We start from the raw sequence: 17,295 nt of genomic DNA on the forward strand, positions 1-17,295 counted from the left end.
TATGTTTATGCATTTTACATATCAATAAACTTAAACTTCTTTAATTTTTCAAAATTTCACTTTTTTCACTTCCACGTGTTTTTTTAAAAGAAACCAAAAAAATATGTGCTTCAAAGCATAGAAAAACATAAATCTAAAACATAGTACTGTACATTAATTTCTGTGAAACAAGAAGGGTCATTTTGACCATCATGTGTGGAGCACCAGAGGGTTACAATGATCAAAATATCCTTATTATATCAATTATATTGCTTGATAATTTTCTCACTATTTCCATGCTAAACCATTAAGTATGTGCATGTTCAAATAATGGCACAAGAAGAAAAATCCACTGTAATATTGTATTATGCAGACTGCTGCCGGTCTGCAGGCTGGGACGTGACAAATGTTATGAATACGTGCCACAGCTTCAGACCCACAGCTGCTGACACAACAGGTCCAGATGGTTTTGATTTGTCGTTTGGTTCATTGTGATGGCTCTGGCTTCTGATGGCCTTTTGAGTCAAGGTGCAACACATCGCCATTTTCAGAAACTGTCAGTGACAGGCTCACCAAAGACTATTCTTCTGTATAAACAGCAAGTTAATTTTCCCAGAGGAGGCAAAGGGAAAATGTGGTTTAAAAGGGGAAAATAATATCAACAGGACGAAAAAATAAACACAATTTATATTTTTTAAATGATCTAATAATTGCTTCATTTTTTTTAGTAGGCTAATAATTGTCCAAGAGCAATACCAGCAGATAAAGTTTCAGAAGAAGTAGGTGATGTAAAATTCTGACAGTGAAACACTGAGCATAAACATTTACTGGATATCAGTAATATTTCGAGCAATCGGTATAATCCAGTTATAATCTGTCGATCAAATCTGTCAAATTCACCACTGTGCCTTTAAATCTATTGTGTAACGATCTACTATCGCTCACTGACACAGTTGCAAAGACAGTAGTAAGTGTGACGCCTACCGTTCACTGCGCGCACTCATATCAACACAAAGCTTGCGCTCGCGCTGGAGCTGCTCCTGATAGTGTCCAGTACAAACCAAAACAAGGATTTCAAGCTTTGTAAGTAGTTTAGAAAATCGGGAAATGGACCAGAAAGACACAGAAATGAACGAAAAAGGAGTTTCTTCTTCTACCAGCGGAGTTGTTGTTCAAGTCAGGGAGAAGAAAGGAGCTTTACGGGCTGCCATCCCCTATATGCCTTTCCCTGTAGCTGTCATCTGCCTGTTCCTCAACACATTTGTGCCCGGACTGGGTGAGTACGAGGAGGAGATTCGCTGATATACACACAACCACCTGCGAGATATAACACTACACCCGAAACGAACTGCATTCCATCAACAAGTTCTTTGGGTGCGCGCTTAAGTCATTTACATTTCCTTAAAATATTGCATTCTTATACAGTTTAAGTAATACATAGATATAATATATTACTTATACTTTTTGTTTATGCTTTCCATTTGCGATTGGAATGTCTAAATACTACTTTGAGCAAGGCTTATTTTATTTGTTTCATTCATGCATTCCTTCATGTGTTTCTATTTTTTGGGTGATATTTTTGTATATGGGTCAGTGACATGACTTAATTTCAGTGTCTATTACTTTCCACAACAAAACAAAAAATGCAGTTCATACAAACAAATGGATTCACCTTCATTGAAAATGTTTTCAATTTCCGAATTACAATCTATTTTTATGTGTTTGTGGGGAATGAAGTCAAACATGTGGGTGGTACAATGATGAAAAAGACTCATCAAAAGGCTGAAAACCTCAACAGGATGACCTTTGAGTAGGTTGGCTAATGGTGTTATTATTGTTTAGGAAAATGGATAAAAGTGACATGAAGCAACATGCAGAAAGCCATTTTTGTCATGTGAAATTATATAATGAATCGGGAAATTATATCATAAACAGGAAATTATATCATGGTTAGTTCAAGTTGTCAAATGGTAAAACCCAAAGAAAATGCTATAATATTTCGGCTGGTGATTTAAAAATGCATGATATAATGATTAATATGCTTACACTGTAGTTAAAGTGTAAGAAATATATGTTATTACCTAATTTATGTTAAATTGCTTTTCAAAAATTAATAAAATCAATGTTAATTAAAGTATTATATTTCTAATTCCAACACCCTGACATATGTGTTTTAAACATGATAATTTTTTTATGATCATAAACGACCTTATTTCTTATTGAGCCACAAAGCACAAAAACACACTTGGATTATCTGGACGTTAACAGGAACAGATCGTGTTTTTCACTGACATTTAGGTCAAGATTCAATACAATTTTTTTTTTTCAGCTCATGTCCAGTTTTTGAAGTGAAGTAACAGATCCATCACCAGATCCATACCAGAACAGTTAATCAAGAAGATCATAAATAAATTGCATCCACTCCATTACCCTGATTAATAACTTGACCTTTTCTCCTTCCTAGCCAGTCCATTTGTCCAACTTGATATTGTCATTTCCAACTTGATTCTCGATCATGTTAGTTCAGTGTCTAATAACTGTTCATCTCTGGTATTTGGTCATGTATGTGATCAACTTGTGTGACTGTCTTCTTTCATCTAACATGCCTCTCTTCTTAATTGCCAATAGATTATGCAATGATGTCAATCTTCAAAGACCAAATTGATCGTTTGGAATAGTTCTCTTTAAGAATTCTAGTACCACTACACATTTAAAGCATCACTTTGTAGCTTGCAATTTTCAAAGCATAAAAGCACACATGGCAGAAGAATATTGATCTCCCTTATGTCTAGTTAGGCTGGGAAGCATGACCTCAGGGAATGTCTTTGAAATATGCTAGAAATAGTAACAAAAGAATACTCCTTGTTATTTTGCACCAAAGTCTTTCAATTCAAAAGCATTTTGCTGAAACCTTACTCTGAACACTTTTAATCTGTGCCAAGTGTATCGTCTTGATAGGTGATAGGCTCCCTCGTCTTTTATGGATCATGCAGTACATCAGATATCTCTTCCTTTTAACCCCACAGTTATGGATACTTACACAGACACAGATTATCTATTTGATTCAGATTAAAATTTTTTGGAGACATATTTAGATATTTTAAATGTATTTATTCGGTTTATTTAGATGTGTACAAATATTTGACATATAACTAAGACAGTTTTTAAAATTAAATTTTTAAATGATATTTAGTACTCCAATACATTGTTCAAAAATAAACAATTACACTGTGGTTGTCATAATTTATTTTCATGAAAAAAAATATTCAAACATCCAATAAATGAGACATGAATAACAGGTTTGTGTATTGAGTGTCTTTTCTGAGGTAAATATAATGTTACGTAACACATTGACGGATTAAATGAGACGTGATACATTTAAATAGATTAAAACATACATAAAACTGTTTTTTACAGGCATTCTGATGATCATTCATGTTTATTTTATACTATAACTAGTAGAAAAAGAAAGAAATGATTTGTTCGTCTCTACATTGCCACTTGAACTGCGGAGCTACTGCAATATGTCATGTCACATTGATTTGATATTGGTTCGTGAAAATGTGAATCAATTAAACGTGCATTGATTTCTGAGAAAAACACTCTTGAAAGTGAATTGGACAAAGCAACAAAACACACTTGTAATCACCAGTAAGTACATAGCATGTTTGTACATTTTGGGGCGGACCTATCAAGACCTATCAAGGGGTATGATCCTTTGGTGGGGCGTGCTTGTACTGGTGATTTCATATAACAACAGCGTTTTCTTAGAAATAACTTACTGCACCTTTAAGATCTGGTAGTCAATATTGTCAACCCAGCCCTACTTTTTGTGTGTTGATACCAGGGCATGGGAAATATCTGGCTCCTTTATGGGATCTTTGCCCAGACTTATGCATCCGGGACATTTGCAGAGCTTAGATCAATCTCTGACAGTTGCAGTTAGACTGAACATACAGTATTCAACCTGGTGACTGCATCACTCAGTCACTTGTGGCCCTCTAGTATTTGTGTCAATATTGGTTTCATCCATCAGGATACCCCTATTGGACCTGTGCCTCAAGTCATCTCATCTTGCAGTCCACTTTAGCATAGCCTTTCCTCCTCAAGTTTCGACCAGTCCCTCTGGAGTCTGGAGGACACGGAGTGCTTTTGGAGGACGCAAGCGTTCAGAATGAAACAGTGCATATGCTGCATAAATACTTATAAAATGAACATGCATTCTGCAGGCAGTTATGTGCCTGTCTCGTATCATCTCTGTGCAGTGGTATGGTTTACTGAGCTCCTGTCTGCTGTGCAGTTGCTCATACTTAAACTAAAGTGGAATATTATGACAAGAGAGCCCATGTTTGGATGACGATGATGAAGGGAAAATGCCAGTAGCCAAATGGGGCTCTCTTGAGCACACTGTCTGCACTTGTGTTGTCAGAGACCATTACCACTCTAGTTAGTGAGTCATGCTTGACAACATGCTCTCCTCAACTTTAATTGCAGATACTTTGCAGGGCATGTGTTGGGTGCCAGATGAATTTAGATTAAAATCATCAAACCATGCTAATTTGCATGTGCAAACAGTGAGGGTGTTATTAATAGATTTCATGTCCAAACAATGACGGAGCTGGGCATCTGGGTGCTTTACACTAATAATGCAATAAGCATACTTTTAAATAAGTTGCTTCAGATCGCTGCAACTAAACAAACCTTAAAATGTTTTCTTCGGGCAATTTGGAATTTGAATGAAGCAAAAAATAAATTTTTAACTATAAATTTGATCTAAAACAGCAAGGTTTATCAGGACAAACTTTGAATTTTGCTGTTGGATGGATGGATGGCTAAATATCATATTATATTTAATAAATTATCTTTTGTGGACCAGGGTGGAAGAACTTCATATCCCAGATTGCATTGCATTAGGCTTGTATGCTCATTTGTTCAGGCATACTAGAAAAATCTTTTTTATTTCAGGCTTTGTGTGGAACAAAATGTAACCTTTTCAAAAACATATTTGGTTTAGATGTAATCGGATATAGATTTTTTTTATATTTAATCTGAAGAAATTTGTTTCTCAAGGTCTAAAAGTGGAAAACTGGTGATTTTTCATCTTGCCCTGGTATGAATAGGAGGTTTTTTCACAAGGGGAACATTTTGTGATGAGCATGCAGATTTCTGGCATTTAATACATACAAAGGAAGATTAATAAAGTAATAAAATATTCTTCTAAGCTTTCCATTTTAAGTTCACAAATAGAGGGAAATATGTAGTGAACATCATACAAAACCCTTGTTTGAAATGGAGTATCATTTGAAATGTGAGTGTTTGAAGTGCAAAGAAAAGACAAAAGTCGACCACTTCAGATGCATTTATGCATTCAGAAACAGTTTTACAGAAACATTTCCACAAGATATTTTTACCCAGCCAGGAATGTACAGTAAATCACAGTAACCAGAGTTTTGACAGAAGTCTTTTTACTGATAACCCTGGTGATTAAAACAGTTGGTTCATGGTCTTCTACTGGTTTAGCTGGTCGGCCAGCTGGCTTAGGTGCAGATCAGGATGGTTTAAACTATTTGTGTTGCTCATGCTGATGCTATTCCATCACTCTTTGAACTAAACCTATCGCTTTAGCCCTGGTGCTCTTCTAGTTTCCATGACAGCAGATACTAGCAGAAGCCTGTCTGCCTCTCTCCGCTAAGATTGAAAGAGGTAGACACTGTAATGCAAATGAATTCATTCCACGAGTGTCCTTCAAAGTGCACATAAACAGGCAAAACAATTAAGTATGGTCATATTGAATAATATTCAAACGGAATTCCAGAGAAAAAAACAGACGCTCATTGGAGCCTGTGACTGTCAGGCAGAGGACTATTGAATGGGACCTTAACTCTCTTGTGGATTCAAGCTAAAAATAAACTGACTACGGTGGTTAACAGTGTAGTGGTGCTCTAATTTGGTGTTTTTACTTTACTCTTTTCATTGTGTTAACATATTCAAAGCTTTGCAATGTAAATTTAAGAAGAGTCTGAAATCAAATGCTTTCAAGTATGTACGAAGTTCAATGAAGAACTTTCCTCTCAGCTTTTGATGATGTTCCGTGCGAATGTATTTATGTTTGTGGCAACAGATAGAAGACCACTGAGCACTGTTACCTCTAGTTTTATACAGACGGTCTCTTTAAAACGAGATGACATCATTCAGAGACTGTTATTGGTCTCATTTTTAATACAGCTGCACTGTGGCAATCAGCAGAGACACCCGATAACGAATTACACTAATGCTCTTGCTTCAGATTACATAAGATTTGCAGTGTGATTAATGACCAAGTCTACATTAGCAATAAACAGTAAACAGAAAAATTTGATTGTAAGGTTTGGCAATAAGGCACAAGTTCATTTCAAATTGTAACTTTTGGGGAAATTAAAATGACTCAAGTTGTTCCCCTTATGGGGTTTTTCATGTAACAAAATGTTCTAGCATGCTTTTTAATCATTTTGATCTTCTCAAGGCTCAGTCACTCCACGTGAAATTGTCCCTTTAAAGGCTGTGAGCCTGATAAAAGACAGTGTTTACCCAAATGACTCTCTCTGCGGAATGGATTGAACAGCCAGTAAATGACTGATGAGTAATCAGCTCCTCGCAGAAAGGCTGAAAACTGCGATGGCTGCAGGCAGTCAGACTGACTTTTTTTGCGTCTCCTCGCAAGCTGTCTTGGCTCTCATCCTTGAGCTGTTTTAAATAGAGGCTGCAGAGCTGTTGTGGAATTTTCAATTTCCGAAATGGTCGCTGTGCATATTCTCTAGGCCTACCTTGAGGCCAATCCTTCACCTAGCTTTCGAAATGACTCTGTTATACATGAAGCTCTCGGGCCTTTAGTTGCCACCTGTGGTCCAAACACGGCGTGCATGGTTAATGTAAGAGAGGTGCTGTTTGTACACAGTGTTTGATTTTGACCATATGCATTTAAAAAAATAAGACATACAGTTCCACTAGCTTACAAAAACTCACATTTCCTTGATTCCTGTTTTCATTAACATTTTCGAGCCATGGATTCCCTCAAAAAATACACACAATCATATGCTACTTGCTTATTTAATCAAAATACACCAAAACAGTAATATTATAAAATATTAAATACATGTAATTTATTCCTGTGGTAGCAAAGCTGAATTTTCAGCATCATTACTCCAGTCTTCAGTGTCACGGGATCCTTCAGAAATCATTCTAAAATGCTGATTTGTTGCTTAAAGAATTTTTTTTTATTATTAGTAATGTGCAATCAACAAGTGAGGAGTCTTGTGAATGACTTCCTGAAAAATACTGAATGGTGCATCCACTAGTATCCAGTCTGAAGACGGTGAACAATGGGAGAGAAGAAAACTGAATTCCATTCCTTGCAGCCTCAAGGGTCTACACAATTATGTGCCTACAGTGCATAGGTTTAAAACACCCTAGAGTGCTAAAAAATACATTGGCACCCAAGAACCTCCACACACACTCTCCTAGCAACATTTGTCTCTTTCAGAAGAAAAGGAACTGAATGGGATAATTAACCTCCCACACTGGCAATGGGGCGCATATAAGGAAGGCTGAGGAAAATTATAGTGATTGTGAGCCTAATGTGCAGGGACTAGGACCCCTCACCACCCTACTGTATCTTATCTTCAAGCGTCCCTTCTTCATAGAGAAAAAAAAGTGTGAATGTGTTCATGTGATGTGGCCTCTAAATTATATGTGTGGCATATGCAAGCAGACATTGGCCTTGGCTTCCAGTGCTTTAAGCAGTTTGACAGGAAGAAAGCATAGTTGACACCCTGATGCGATAGTGCAGTTGATTTGTCGTGCACGTGTGTGTGTGTGTGTGAGATAATATGGTGGAGTTGGGGTCCTTGCCTCATTCACTTTAATTAGGCTGCTACAAACACCCAAGGATCTGTTTGGCTTGACCTGAGCAGTGTTCACTCAACCATGCTGACGGAAATAGCAACGGATGGGTGGCAGAGCAAGATTCAGGACAGAAGAACTGGCTCACTTTCGATTCATTGTGAATTTATGAACCCTAGAGTAAGCTGAATTGGAATTTAAATGATAGGAAGATTAATTAAAAATATATATATTTCAAAGAGTAATGAAAATAACACATGTGCTGCATTCTGGTAAATGATGTTCTTTCATCCTGGTCCAAAGATGATCTGTCTGACCGTCTGTTTGTCTGGTCATCTGTTTGTCTGCCTGTCCATCCGTCTGTACATTTATCAATTTATATATTTCAGTTTATATACTGTATTCACTACCACTAAAAAGTCTGGTGTCAGTAAGATTTGGTAAAAAAAAGAATATACTTATATTCAACAGTGACAAGTGACAAAAAAGACAAAAAAGATTACCATTTCAAATAATTGCTGCTCTTTTAAACATTCTGTTAATCAAAATCAGTTTCCACAAAAATATTAAGGAGCACAACATGATGATGACAATAAATGTTTCTTGAGCACCTAATCAGTATATTACAATGTTTTCTGAAGGGCCATGTAAGACTAAAGACTAGAGCATTCATTCATTTGTTTGTGGCTCAGACTCCTTCGGTGTGAATTATGCTCATCGGACTTACAAATATGGAAAGCTATTCATAACCTAATTGCTAAAAGGAATGAAAAATGTATCTGACAAAAATTGTCTTGGCAGGTTACAGTACCATGTTGGTTAAAGTTCCCAAGAGTTCCCAAAGACTCTTCTTCAGACAGATCTGTGGAAGATCAGAAAAGCATATTTAATTTTTTTTTTGATGTCATTCATAACAAACCAATAGCTAAATAGCATCCAGCTATAAAGCACAGTTTTAATCTTCCAGTCAATTAAAAGTTAAAACCAGTCCCTGCCCTTCATTTGTTATTGTTAAATTTCCTTTTTTACTTGTAAATACATTAACTTTAAGTTCACCTTAATCAAGCAAAAATGAAAATCCTGTTATTAATCACATTCATATTGTTCTAGAAATTGTAAAGATTATTGATATTTTTGAGATATTGTTCACACAGCAACAAAAAAGAAACATACTTGTATTCCATATGACTTGTGCAGTATTGTAAGTTATCAGAAGTGTGATGATAGACCAAAATGTACAATATTTTAAACACAGTACAAACATTGATTTCATCCAGACCACAGATGTAAGGAAAGCTACAGGCATATCTGACACTGACTGTTATTAAAATCATCACGTTAATTTATTTTCAAGCTCCTCTGTTAATATTTTATGCCATATTTATGTCTTGATCTTTCTGTAATCTACTATATAATTCACACCATGATGAATGATTTCATTACAGCAGGTGGTTTTAAGCTGAGATCAAGACTGAGGTCATATTGCATGTGTTAACCATTTTAACCACAGAAGAGGATCATACTGTATCGTCCCATGCTCACAGAATTTCACTGTATTTTTGTGACAGGTACATTCGTCTCAGCCTTCACGGTTCTGTGCGGAGCGAGGACAGATCTTCCTGACAGGCACATGTGCTGTGTTTTCTGGCTGAACATCGCAGCCGCCTTCATCCAGATCATCACAGCCATTGTCATGGTGGGCTGGATCATGAGCATATTTTGGGGAATGGACATGGTCATTCTGGCAAGTGAGTATTCCTCAATAATACCACTACAAGCACTTTTTTATATACTGTATATATATAAATATATATATATATATATATATATATATATATATATATATATATATATATATATATATATATTTTTTTATACTTTTATAGTGTTTATTTATTATTTTATAGGCCTTTGCTGGACATTTTTAGCAATTATAAACTGTTGTTAAACCAAATAAATACATTTAATAAATTCAATTCTTAAAATAATTCCCCTTTCGTGTTCCAATAAAAAAAAAAAAAATAATAATAATGTCTAAAAATAATTAATAAATATGAATTTAAATCACACTATATGCACTTTAGGAAATCAACGCTCATGATTTCACAGACCTCTTTTTAATGATCTCCAGCGAAACTAGAACATAGTAAATTTTAAAGAAAAGGATAATTCACCCAAAAATTAATATTCTGTCATTACTTACCCTCGTTGTTCCAAAAAGCAGTTGGGGGTTCGGTGCCTTGCTAAAGGGCACCTCAGTCCTGGTATTGCAGGCCCGAGACTCGAACCCATAACCTTAGGGTTAGGAGTTATACTCTCTAACCGCTAAGCCATGACTTCCCCAAATTTAGCAAATTGAGAGAACGAATTAGTAAACGTGCGGAAAATGTATAAATTGAGGGAACGAATTAGTAAATCGTGCACATGATTTAGCCTACTTGTTTCCTGTATGCCATGTGCGGAGCTTTGGAACGACATGAGGGTGAATAAATGATGACAGAAATTTCCTTTTTGGGTGAACTTTCCCTTTCACATGTGTAGTAAGTGTAAAAAAAATGACAGGATTTCAGCAGACACCCTGCTGTGGGCCATAGTGAGCTCCGTTCATGTTCAACCTCACATCTTTCTCACTCCTTCTAATATAATATCACCTCCGCCTTCCAGGGCTGTAGAAGGTGCCAGAATCCTTTGAACAATGACTATTAGAGCGGTCTGCTGGTAGGAGTGGATTGAAAGCCCTGCAGTAATTGTTCTGTGGAGGCGGACGAAGCAACTCACAGAACTTTGTTATGTATTTTTCCTGTGGAACGTTTGTACCGTCATTAAATGTTTAAACAAATATGATTCAAAATTTCTAATCTATTATTCAATTATTTTGCTGCAACCTTTTGGATTGGAAGTCTCTGAAGGTAGGTGAACCTAATATTTAACTTATAGTCAGACCTGTCTCAAATATTATAAAACATAGCATTGGCCACATACATACTGCCGATACACTGCAAAAAAAAAAAGTGTTTTGTTATAAACGCAATGTTTCTTTGTTTGCAACGTTTGCAACCTCAATATTGTCTAGGAATATAAGGCCTTTATCTTTAATTATCATTAAATATTACAAATGTAAATGTTTGGAGGCAGCAAATGTTAGATATAATATACTGTATTTTCCGGACTGTAAGTCGCACTTTTTTTCATTGTTTGCCTGGTCCTGCGACTTATAGTCAGGTGCGACTTATTTATAAATTTTTATTTGACATGAACTGAGAGAAATGAACTAAGAGAAATGAACCAATAGAAAACATTACCGTCTCCAGCCGCGAGAGGTTTATTTTATTTTTTGTGCTAACATAAATTCATCTGAATTAGCTTCTTATTCTGGATCTAAATTTCTATATATCTGGTTATGGCCACAGAAAATGAATTGTGACAAAACGTTCAAGAGTTGTGTTACATTAGTTCTTTTGAATTAAATAAATCTGTAAAAAATCTCTTACAAACTGTTTTTATTTATTTTACTGAACTTGTTGCAATGCATTATGAGTTTGCCAATATGCAATATCGCTAAAGCAAAGTAATTAAGCATAATTAAGTTTCATACTTTTATACACATTTAATGATATATAAATATATAACTATTCACAGAAATGAGATGCCAAAACATCTCTATAGTTATCATTATGCCAAACTATGCTGATTTTTTTACAGAATGATCATTAAGGGGATTCATTCTTGCATTTAAATATCTAATAATAGTCAAATCTGCAGTGTGTATGTAACCCTTAAAAATATTACTAGTGAAAGTAATGAATGTTACTAAGGACAACCAATCTAAATGCAATAAAAACATGGTAAAATCCTAAAATAGCATAACACAATAATATATTTGACACAGGTCTGCTGTCCTCACAGTTTGGTCACTCGTCTCAGCCCATCATCACTACCATTGCTGCAAGCTCGGCTTCTCTCATTCTGTTTATTCTGATCCATCTCGGATAATGTGCCTCCCACCACTTGCCATCTGCCAGTCTCCTCTCAGTCTGTTTGATCCACTTTTTGTCCATTAAATGCCAGTAGAACCATAGTGCTCATTAAAAAAGAAGCTTTGCAAAAGTGCGACTTCATACAGAGACTCCTTCAGTCGCACGAGACCTCTGACCGGATCTTTCAGCAGCCTTGGCTTTGTGGCACAGCAGCTTTTAAAGTAATAGTTCACCTCAGAAAGCATAATCCAAACCTGTATGATTTTCTTTCTTTTCATGAAACACAAAAGGTGTATTTTGAACAAATGTTGGGATGAAAGGATCTGAGAAATAAGATTAAATAAGGAATAGTGGAAATATAAAAAAGTATACGATCATTTTAAGTCATACAGTAGCATTATGGACTGTTAATAACCTGAATAATTGAGTTAGTGAGAGTCTGATTAAATGAAGAGATTTGAATAAATTTTTCATTGTACTGAAAATAATTTTCTTTAAGAAAGAAAGTCATTTGGGTTTGGAATGAATATTAACAAATAACAAAGTTGTTCATCCCTTTAATTATATTTAACTTAAAGTGTGCAGTACAGTTTACTAAATGGCTTGCATGCGAAAAAGAATTGGCTTGTTATTTGAAGCGTGGGTCTGGATCATTTCAAAGCTTTAATGCATTGAGTCATCTGTGTTATAATGCAATGCTTTAAGAAGGTCATGACTCATTAATCTATTCCCATTCTATATCTCATTATAAATACTGGAAGATAAAGTAAAGGGTGATATTTTAGTGCACAGATAAGACTGCTTTGTCAACACCACTAGGCGTTTTCAAGGCGATATATATATATGAAAACCGAAATGAGTCACCCCTCCAGACGGCCCACTGATGGCATTCAGTATTGTTTCTGAGGAGCTGTATATATATATATATATTTAGGCATGCTAGGTACAGTATGCTTTCAAATTTTCTTTAGGCTTTCTGTAAGAAATAAAACAGTTTATATATATATATATATATATAATAAAAAACATTAATAAAATAAAGAATATTTATTTTAGTATTATCTATATACTATTTATTATTTTGAACGAACCTTTATTTTTACATATTTTTTTATATAAGTTTCAGTAATTTCATGATGTTGATTTTGAGATTTTGTAAATATTTCTATTTATCATTCATTTATATTTATTTAAGTTTTAGTATTTTTTTCTTGAACTTATTTTATTTTAGTTAGTTGCCAAAGTAACATATCTATTTTTTTCATCTAATATGTATTGTATAATTTATATTGTATAATTTATATTATACAACTACAGTACCTAAAAGCGATCAGTTACAATGGCAGATATTTAACCATTAGGCCAAGCAATCCATATTTATTCATTTCAAGTTGCCCTTGTACACAATACCATTCAAAGGTTTGGAACACAATTCTTTTATTTTTCTTATTCAATTTACTTTTATTCAGATAGTATGCATTAAATTGACGCAAAAGTGACAGTAAAGACATTTAAAATGTTTCAAAAGTTTCAAATAAATTATGGTTTGCACAAAAAGATTTAGCAGCGCAACTGATTTCAGTACTGGATAATAATAAGAAATGTTTGAGCACCAAATCATATTAGAATGATTTCTGAAGGATTGTGTCACATTGAAACTAGAGTAATTATACTGAAAATTCAGCTTTGCACTCACAGGAATAAGTTACTTTTTGAAATATATTAAATATATTTTGAATTGTAATACTATTTCACAATATTACTGTTTTTACTGTTTTTATCTAATTAATGCAGCCTTGGTAAGCATAAGAGACTTTCAAACATATTGCCAACCCAAGTAGTGTATACAGTACTAGCTGTCTTGTGAACTCTTGTGATGCCCTTGTACTTTCAGGCTACAGGGAGCAGGCCACCCCTCAGCAGCTCTGATTGCTGTCCTCCAAACCTAATGTTGAATGTGCACCATTCTCCTGTGCTGTCCGGCCAACACGAATGGGAGCTTTGAGACAGCCCCCACATGGCCTGGGAGATCCAGGGGTTGATCACATGCAGATTCTCACCCCAACTCCTGCTACTTCCTGTCAGGTACTGCGTTAAGGGCACCTGACTGCTGAGGGACAGCAGAAGAGCATGACCATTTGTGAATATCTCTAAAAAAACATCTATGTGCCGAACACGTCCGTTACCTGTCAGGGAAAACCGATCTTAATCGTACTCTTTAGTCTTAATGTATGTATTAAATTGACCAATATACACTATGGACATTTGCAGTTTGTAAACTAAATATTTGTTAAAATGCTTTGAGGTATCTAATGAAGTAGCTGAAAGAATCTTAAAGGAACAGTTCACCCAAAAATGAAAAACTGTTATTACTGTTCATATAAAATAAAAATGAAAACATTTTTGGGTGAACTATCCTTTTAATATTTTGTTTCCTACAGAGCACTATGAAAACACATTACACTGAATATTTATATGTCATGTGCATTACAGTGTCTCCAGTATTTCTTTATAGTGTGCTGTGTTTTTATTACTCAAATTAAGCCTTATAAATCAGAACGTGTGTATTATATTCTGCACAAATACATCACTTGTTATTGTCAGTCTATTAGTCTTAAATACCCAGAGACCATCAGCCAAAAACATAACCTTTTTGTCCAGTAATTATCTGTTGTTGAGTAAAACAGCCAAGTATTGGTGAATCATGGTAGGCCTGTTGTCATAGTGACCGGCCACTGTAATCAACCCATGCGTAGTGTATAAAATAATGTAATTTAGTGCAAGTTATTTTTATGTGACCAACCTAAGAGAAAGGCACGGCACAAATTGAAATATTCAAACCACTGTGATTTAAGTCTGACATTGACAAATTAAACAACAATTTAAAATGACTGCAGCAAGTGAGCAAGCAGAATTTGTGCTCTTGCTAAGTGTGTGATATATTCGGAAAAAAATGTAAGCCCCAAAAATAAGGGTCCTCTGAACTGGTTTGTAATCTAATACTCGCACTGAAGAGTCTCATATTTCATTGAGTCTCTTTTTTGGATGTTATTAATAGATATTAGCTGGTCTCTGGTGTGAATGTATGCTGTGAATGTGTTTGAGGATTTGTTGTAAATATGGACAGAAAGTGAATTAGCTGTGTAAAGTTGTGTGCTGTTATGGTTTGTGCTGCCTTTCAAATACAAACAACATAATCCAAGTCCAAAAGCATATATATAGTACAGCCAAACATATGTTAAACACACTTAACACACTGATAAGTGTCAGAAGTACCATATCTAATAAATTCTGCTTTTAATACGTGTCATTTTGGTGTCTTGTTTTGTTTCCTAATTACAATCTAAGAGATATGTATTGTGAAATTGTGTTTTATTTATCTCATCATATAGTCATCTTTTAATTACCACAGAGCATCAGAACCAACTAGTTGTAACCCAATATTTGTTTGCCTGGCTTCATTTCATGCTTTGCATTGGCTGCATATGACTGAGTGCACTATTACTTCCTGGCTTGAGGGATGGTTTTAATGATAGCTGTAAAAGACTGGGGTTTAGTACTTCTGTCCACAATACTTTAAATTGCATCAAGTGAGCTGCATTTTAAGTTGTCTACAAGCTGCTCAGAAATTGATGAACCTCTCAGAAAAAAGAAAACAATGGGAAAGAATCCTGACTTTCCAAATGCCAGGTTGTCTTGTCATAAAAGCTGCTCTTCATTGAACCTGCTTTAAATGCTAAATGTTTGATGCTTATCATGCCAATGATGAACAGTAGTAGATTAATGATTCTTATCTATTGTACTATCTACATACATATGCCAATATTATCGACTACTGGCAAAATAAACAAAAAATGGCTTTTTTTTAATTTTCAAAAGAATTGCGATTGTTTTGACTGATTCATTTTCATAACAGTTTCTCTAAATCTGAGTGTAGTTCAGACAAAATCATCTGAGAATGCATCTTAGAATTCCTAAAATACTTAAGTATTTTTGCATTCATTTCCAATGAAAAATACTGTAAAAACAATTAAAAGCAACATGGCATAGTCTATCATCTATATTTATCTGTAATCATTTTCAAATTATTTTGAAACAAGCTTTATGTATTGGATAAAAAAACAGTCATATTGTGAATTATTTATTTGAAATTTTATAAGAAATTTGTTTGTAATCCCAATTTGGTTTTAGAAAAATGTGTAGATTTATCTTTGTGCACATATGTTATTTGTCTACATAACATAGATAAACTCTGTCCCCTGAAAACCTACTATCATATTTTTCTGCTGTTTTTCTCCCTCTTATAGTGTTTCTGGCTCTAGAGTTATCTCAGACTCTGTTTCCAAAAGCATAATCATTTTCCTCCAAATAAAGCTGTTCCTCATGCAGTTGGGCATGTATTCTGTCTTCATATGCTTTTTCCCTGCATTCCTCTAGTCTCGCTGGTTTTTCTCGCCTCTCGTGATAAAACCAACCAAAAGCACTGCGAATAGTTTCAGTTAACAATTGAATGTCGTGTGTATAGCCGTGCTTGTAAAACCAAACACTTTCATGATCTACATGCCAGACAAGCTGTTCTCTACCGTGAAGACTCTTATGAACCATACTGAACTGGTTTACAGCTGAAGAGAGATGGGTAAAATGAAAAGATTCTGAGGTTTAGACTAATGTGGCCCCTATCTATAAGACATCTTTAATCACTCCCTGTCCACATCCACCATCCCTCCCAAAAAAACAACGTGTCAAGCCTGAAGAAGCAACCAGCTGCACTAAGACTAGGCTCATTTTAGATGTCAAGCTCCTCACGTATTAGACCAAGAGTGGGTGGTTGCTATGGAAGCATATGGGTAGCATTATTCAATTTGGGATGTAATATGCAAAATGACAATGCAATATGTAAAATGGCAACGCATTTCTGTATTTACATTTACATTTTCCAATACATTTGTGCAACGTTTGGTGCAAAATGAAAATGAAAATTAAATTACATAATTTTCATTTGCCATTTACTACACCAGTTTTAAAATGTAAAATGAATATTAATTTTAACGCTTTATAAGTTGCAAAATGAAAATGAAAATGTATTACAGAAATGATTAGATATGTCTAACATGTTAAAGCAAAAACTGTGGCAAAATGATCATTTAAATGCTATTTTTCTTAATTGCATTAACACTCACAGTCAAGACACTTACGATTGCATTATCATTCGGTGTCCCGCAATGAATGTAGCAAAACTCAATGTGCACATTGAAAATGCATTCCGAGCCGATCACGTGTCCCCGCCCTCGCGCCACGTCAATCATTGTGTGAACAAGGCGGGGCTTGCAGAAGGTCAGAGACTCAAGTCTCAAGAAGAGGATTCAATCAAGTGAGACAACATGGACAAGACAGTTGGTCCGTGTATGTTTTGATCATTTCGGTTTATGGCTTCAATATTTCATTCGGACTTGTGGGCGGA

The 17,295-nt window shown here is 35.0% G+C and overlaps 1 protein-coding gene across 1 annotated transcript; it reads left to right on the forward strand.

The window, feature by feature from the left end:
* Positions 1–956: 956 nt before the first annotated feature.
* LOC127938047 (protein stum homolog) lies at positions 957–15,144 on the forward strand. The gene is made up of 3 exons (XM_052534436.1): positions 957–1,255; positions 9,426–9,605; positions 13,729–15,144. Exons 1-3 carry the CDS (start codon positions 1,087–1,089, stop codon positions 13,761–13,763), a joined length of 384 nt encoding a protein of 127 aa, XP_052390396.1. The 5' UTR covers positions 957–1,086; the 3' UTR covers positions 13,764–15,144.
* The last annotated feature ends 2,151 nt before the right edge of the window (positions 15,145–17,295 follow it).

The sequence above is a fragment of the Carassius gibelio genome, chromosome A20 (genome assembly GCF_023724105.1).
Source record: "Carassius gibelio isolate Cgi1373 ecotype wild population from Czech Republic chromosome A20, carGib1.2-hapl.c, whole genome shotgun sequence".
NCBI classification, from domain to species: domain Eukaryota; kingdom Metazoa; phylum Chordata; class Actinopteri; order Cypriniformes; family Cyprinidae; genus Carassius; species Carassius gibelio.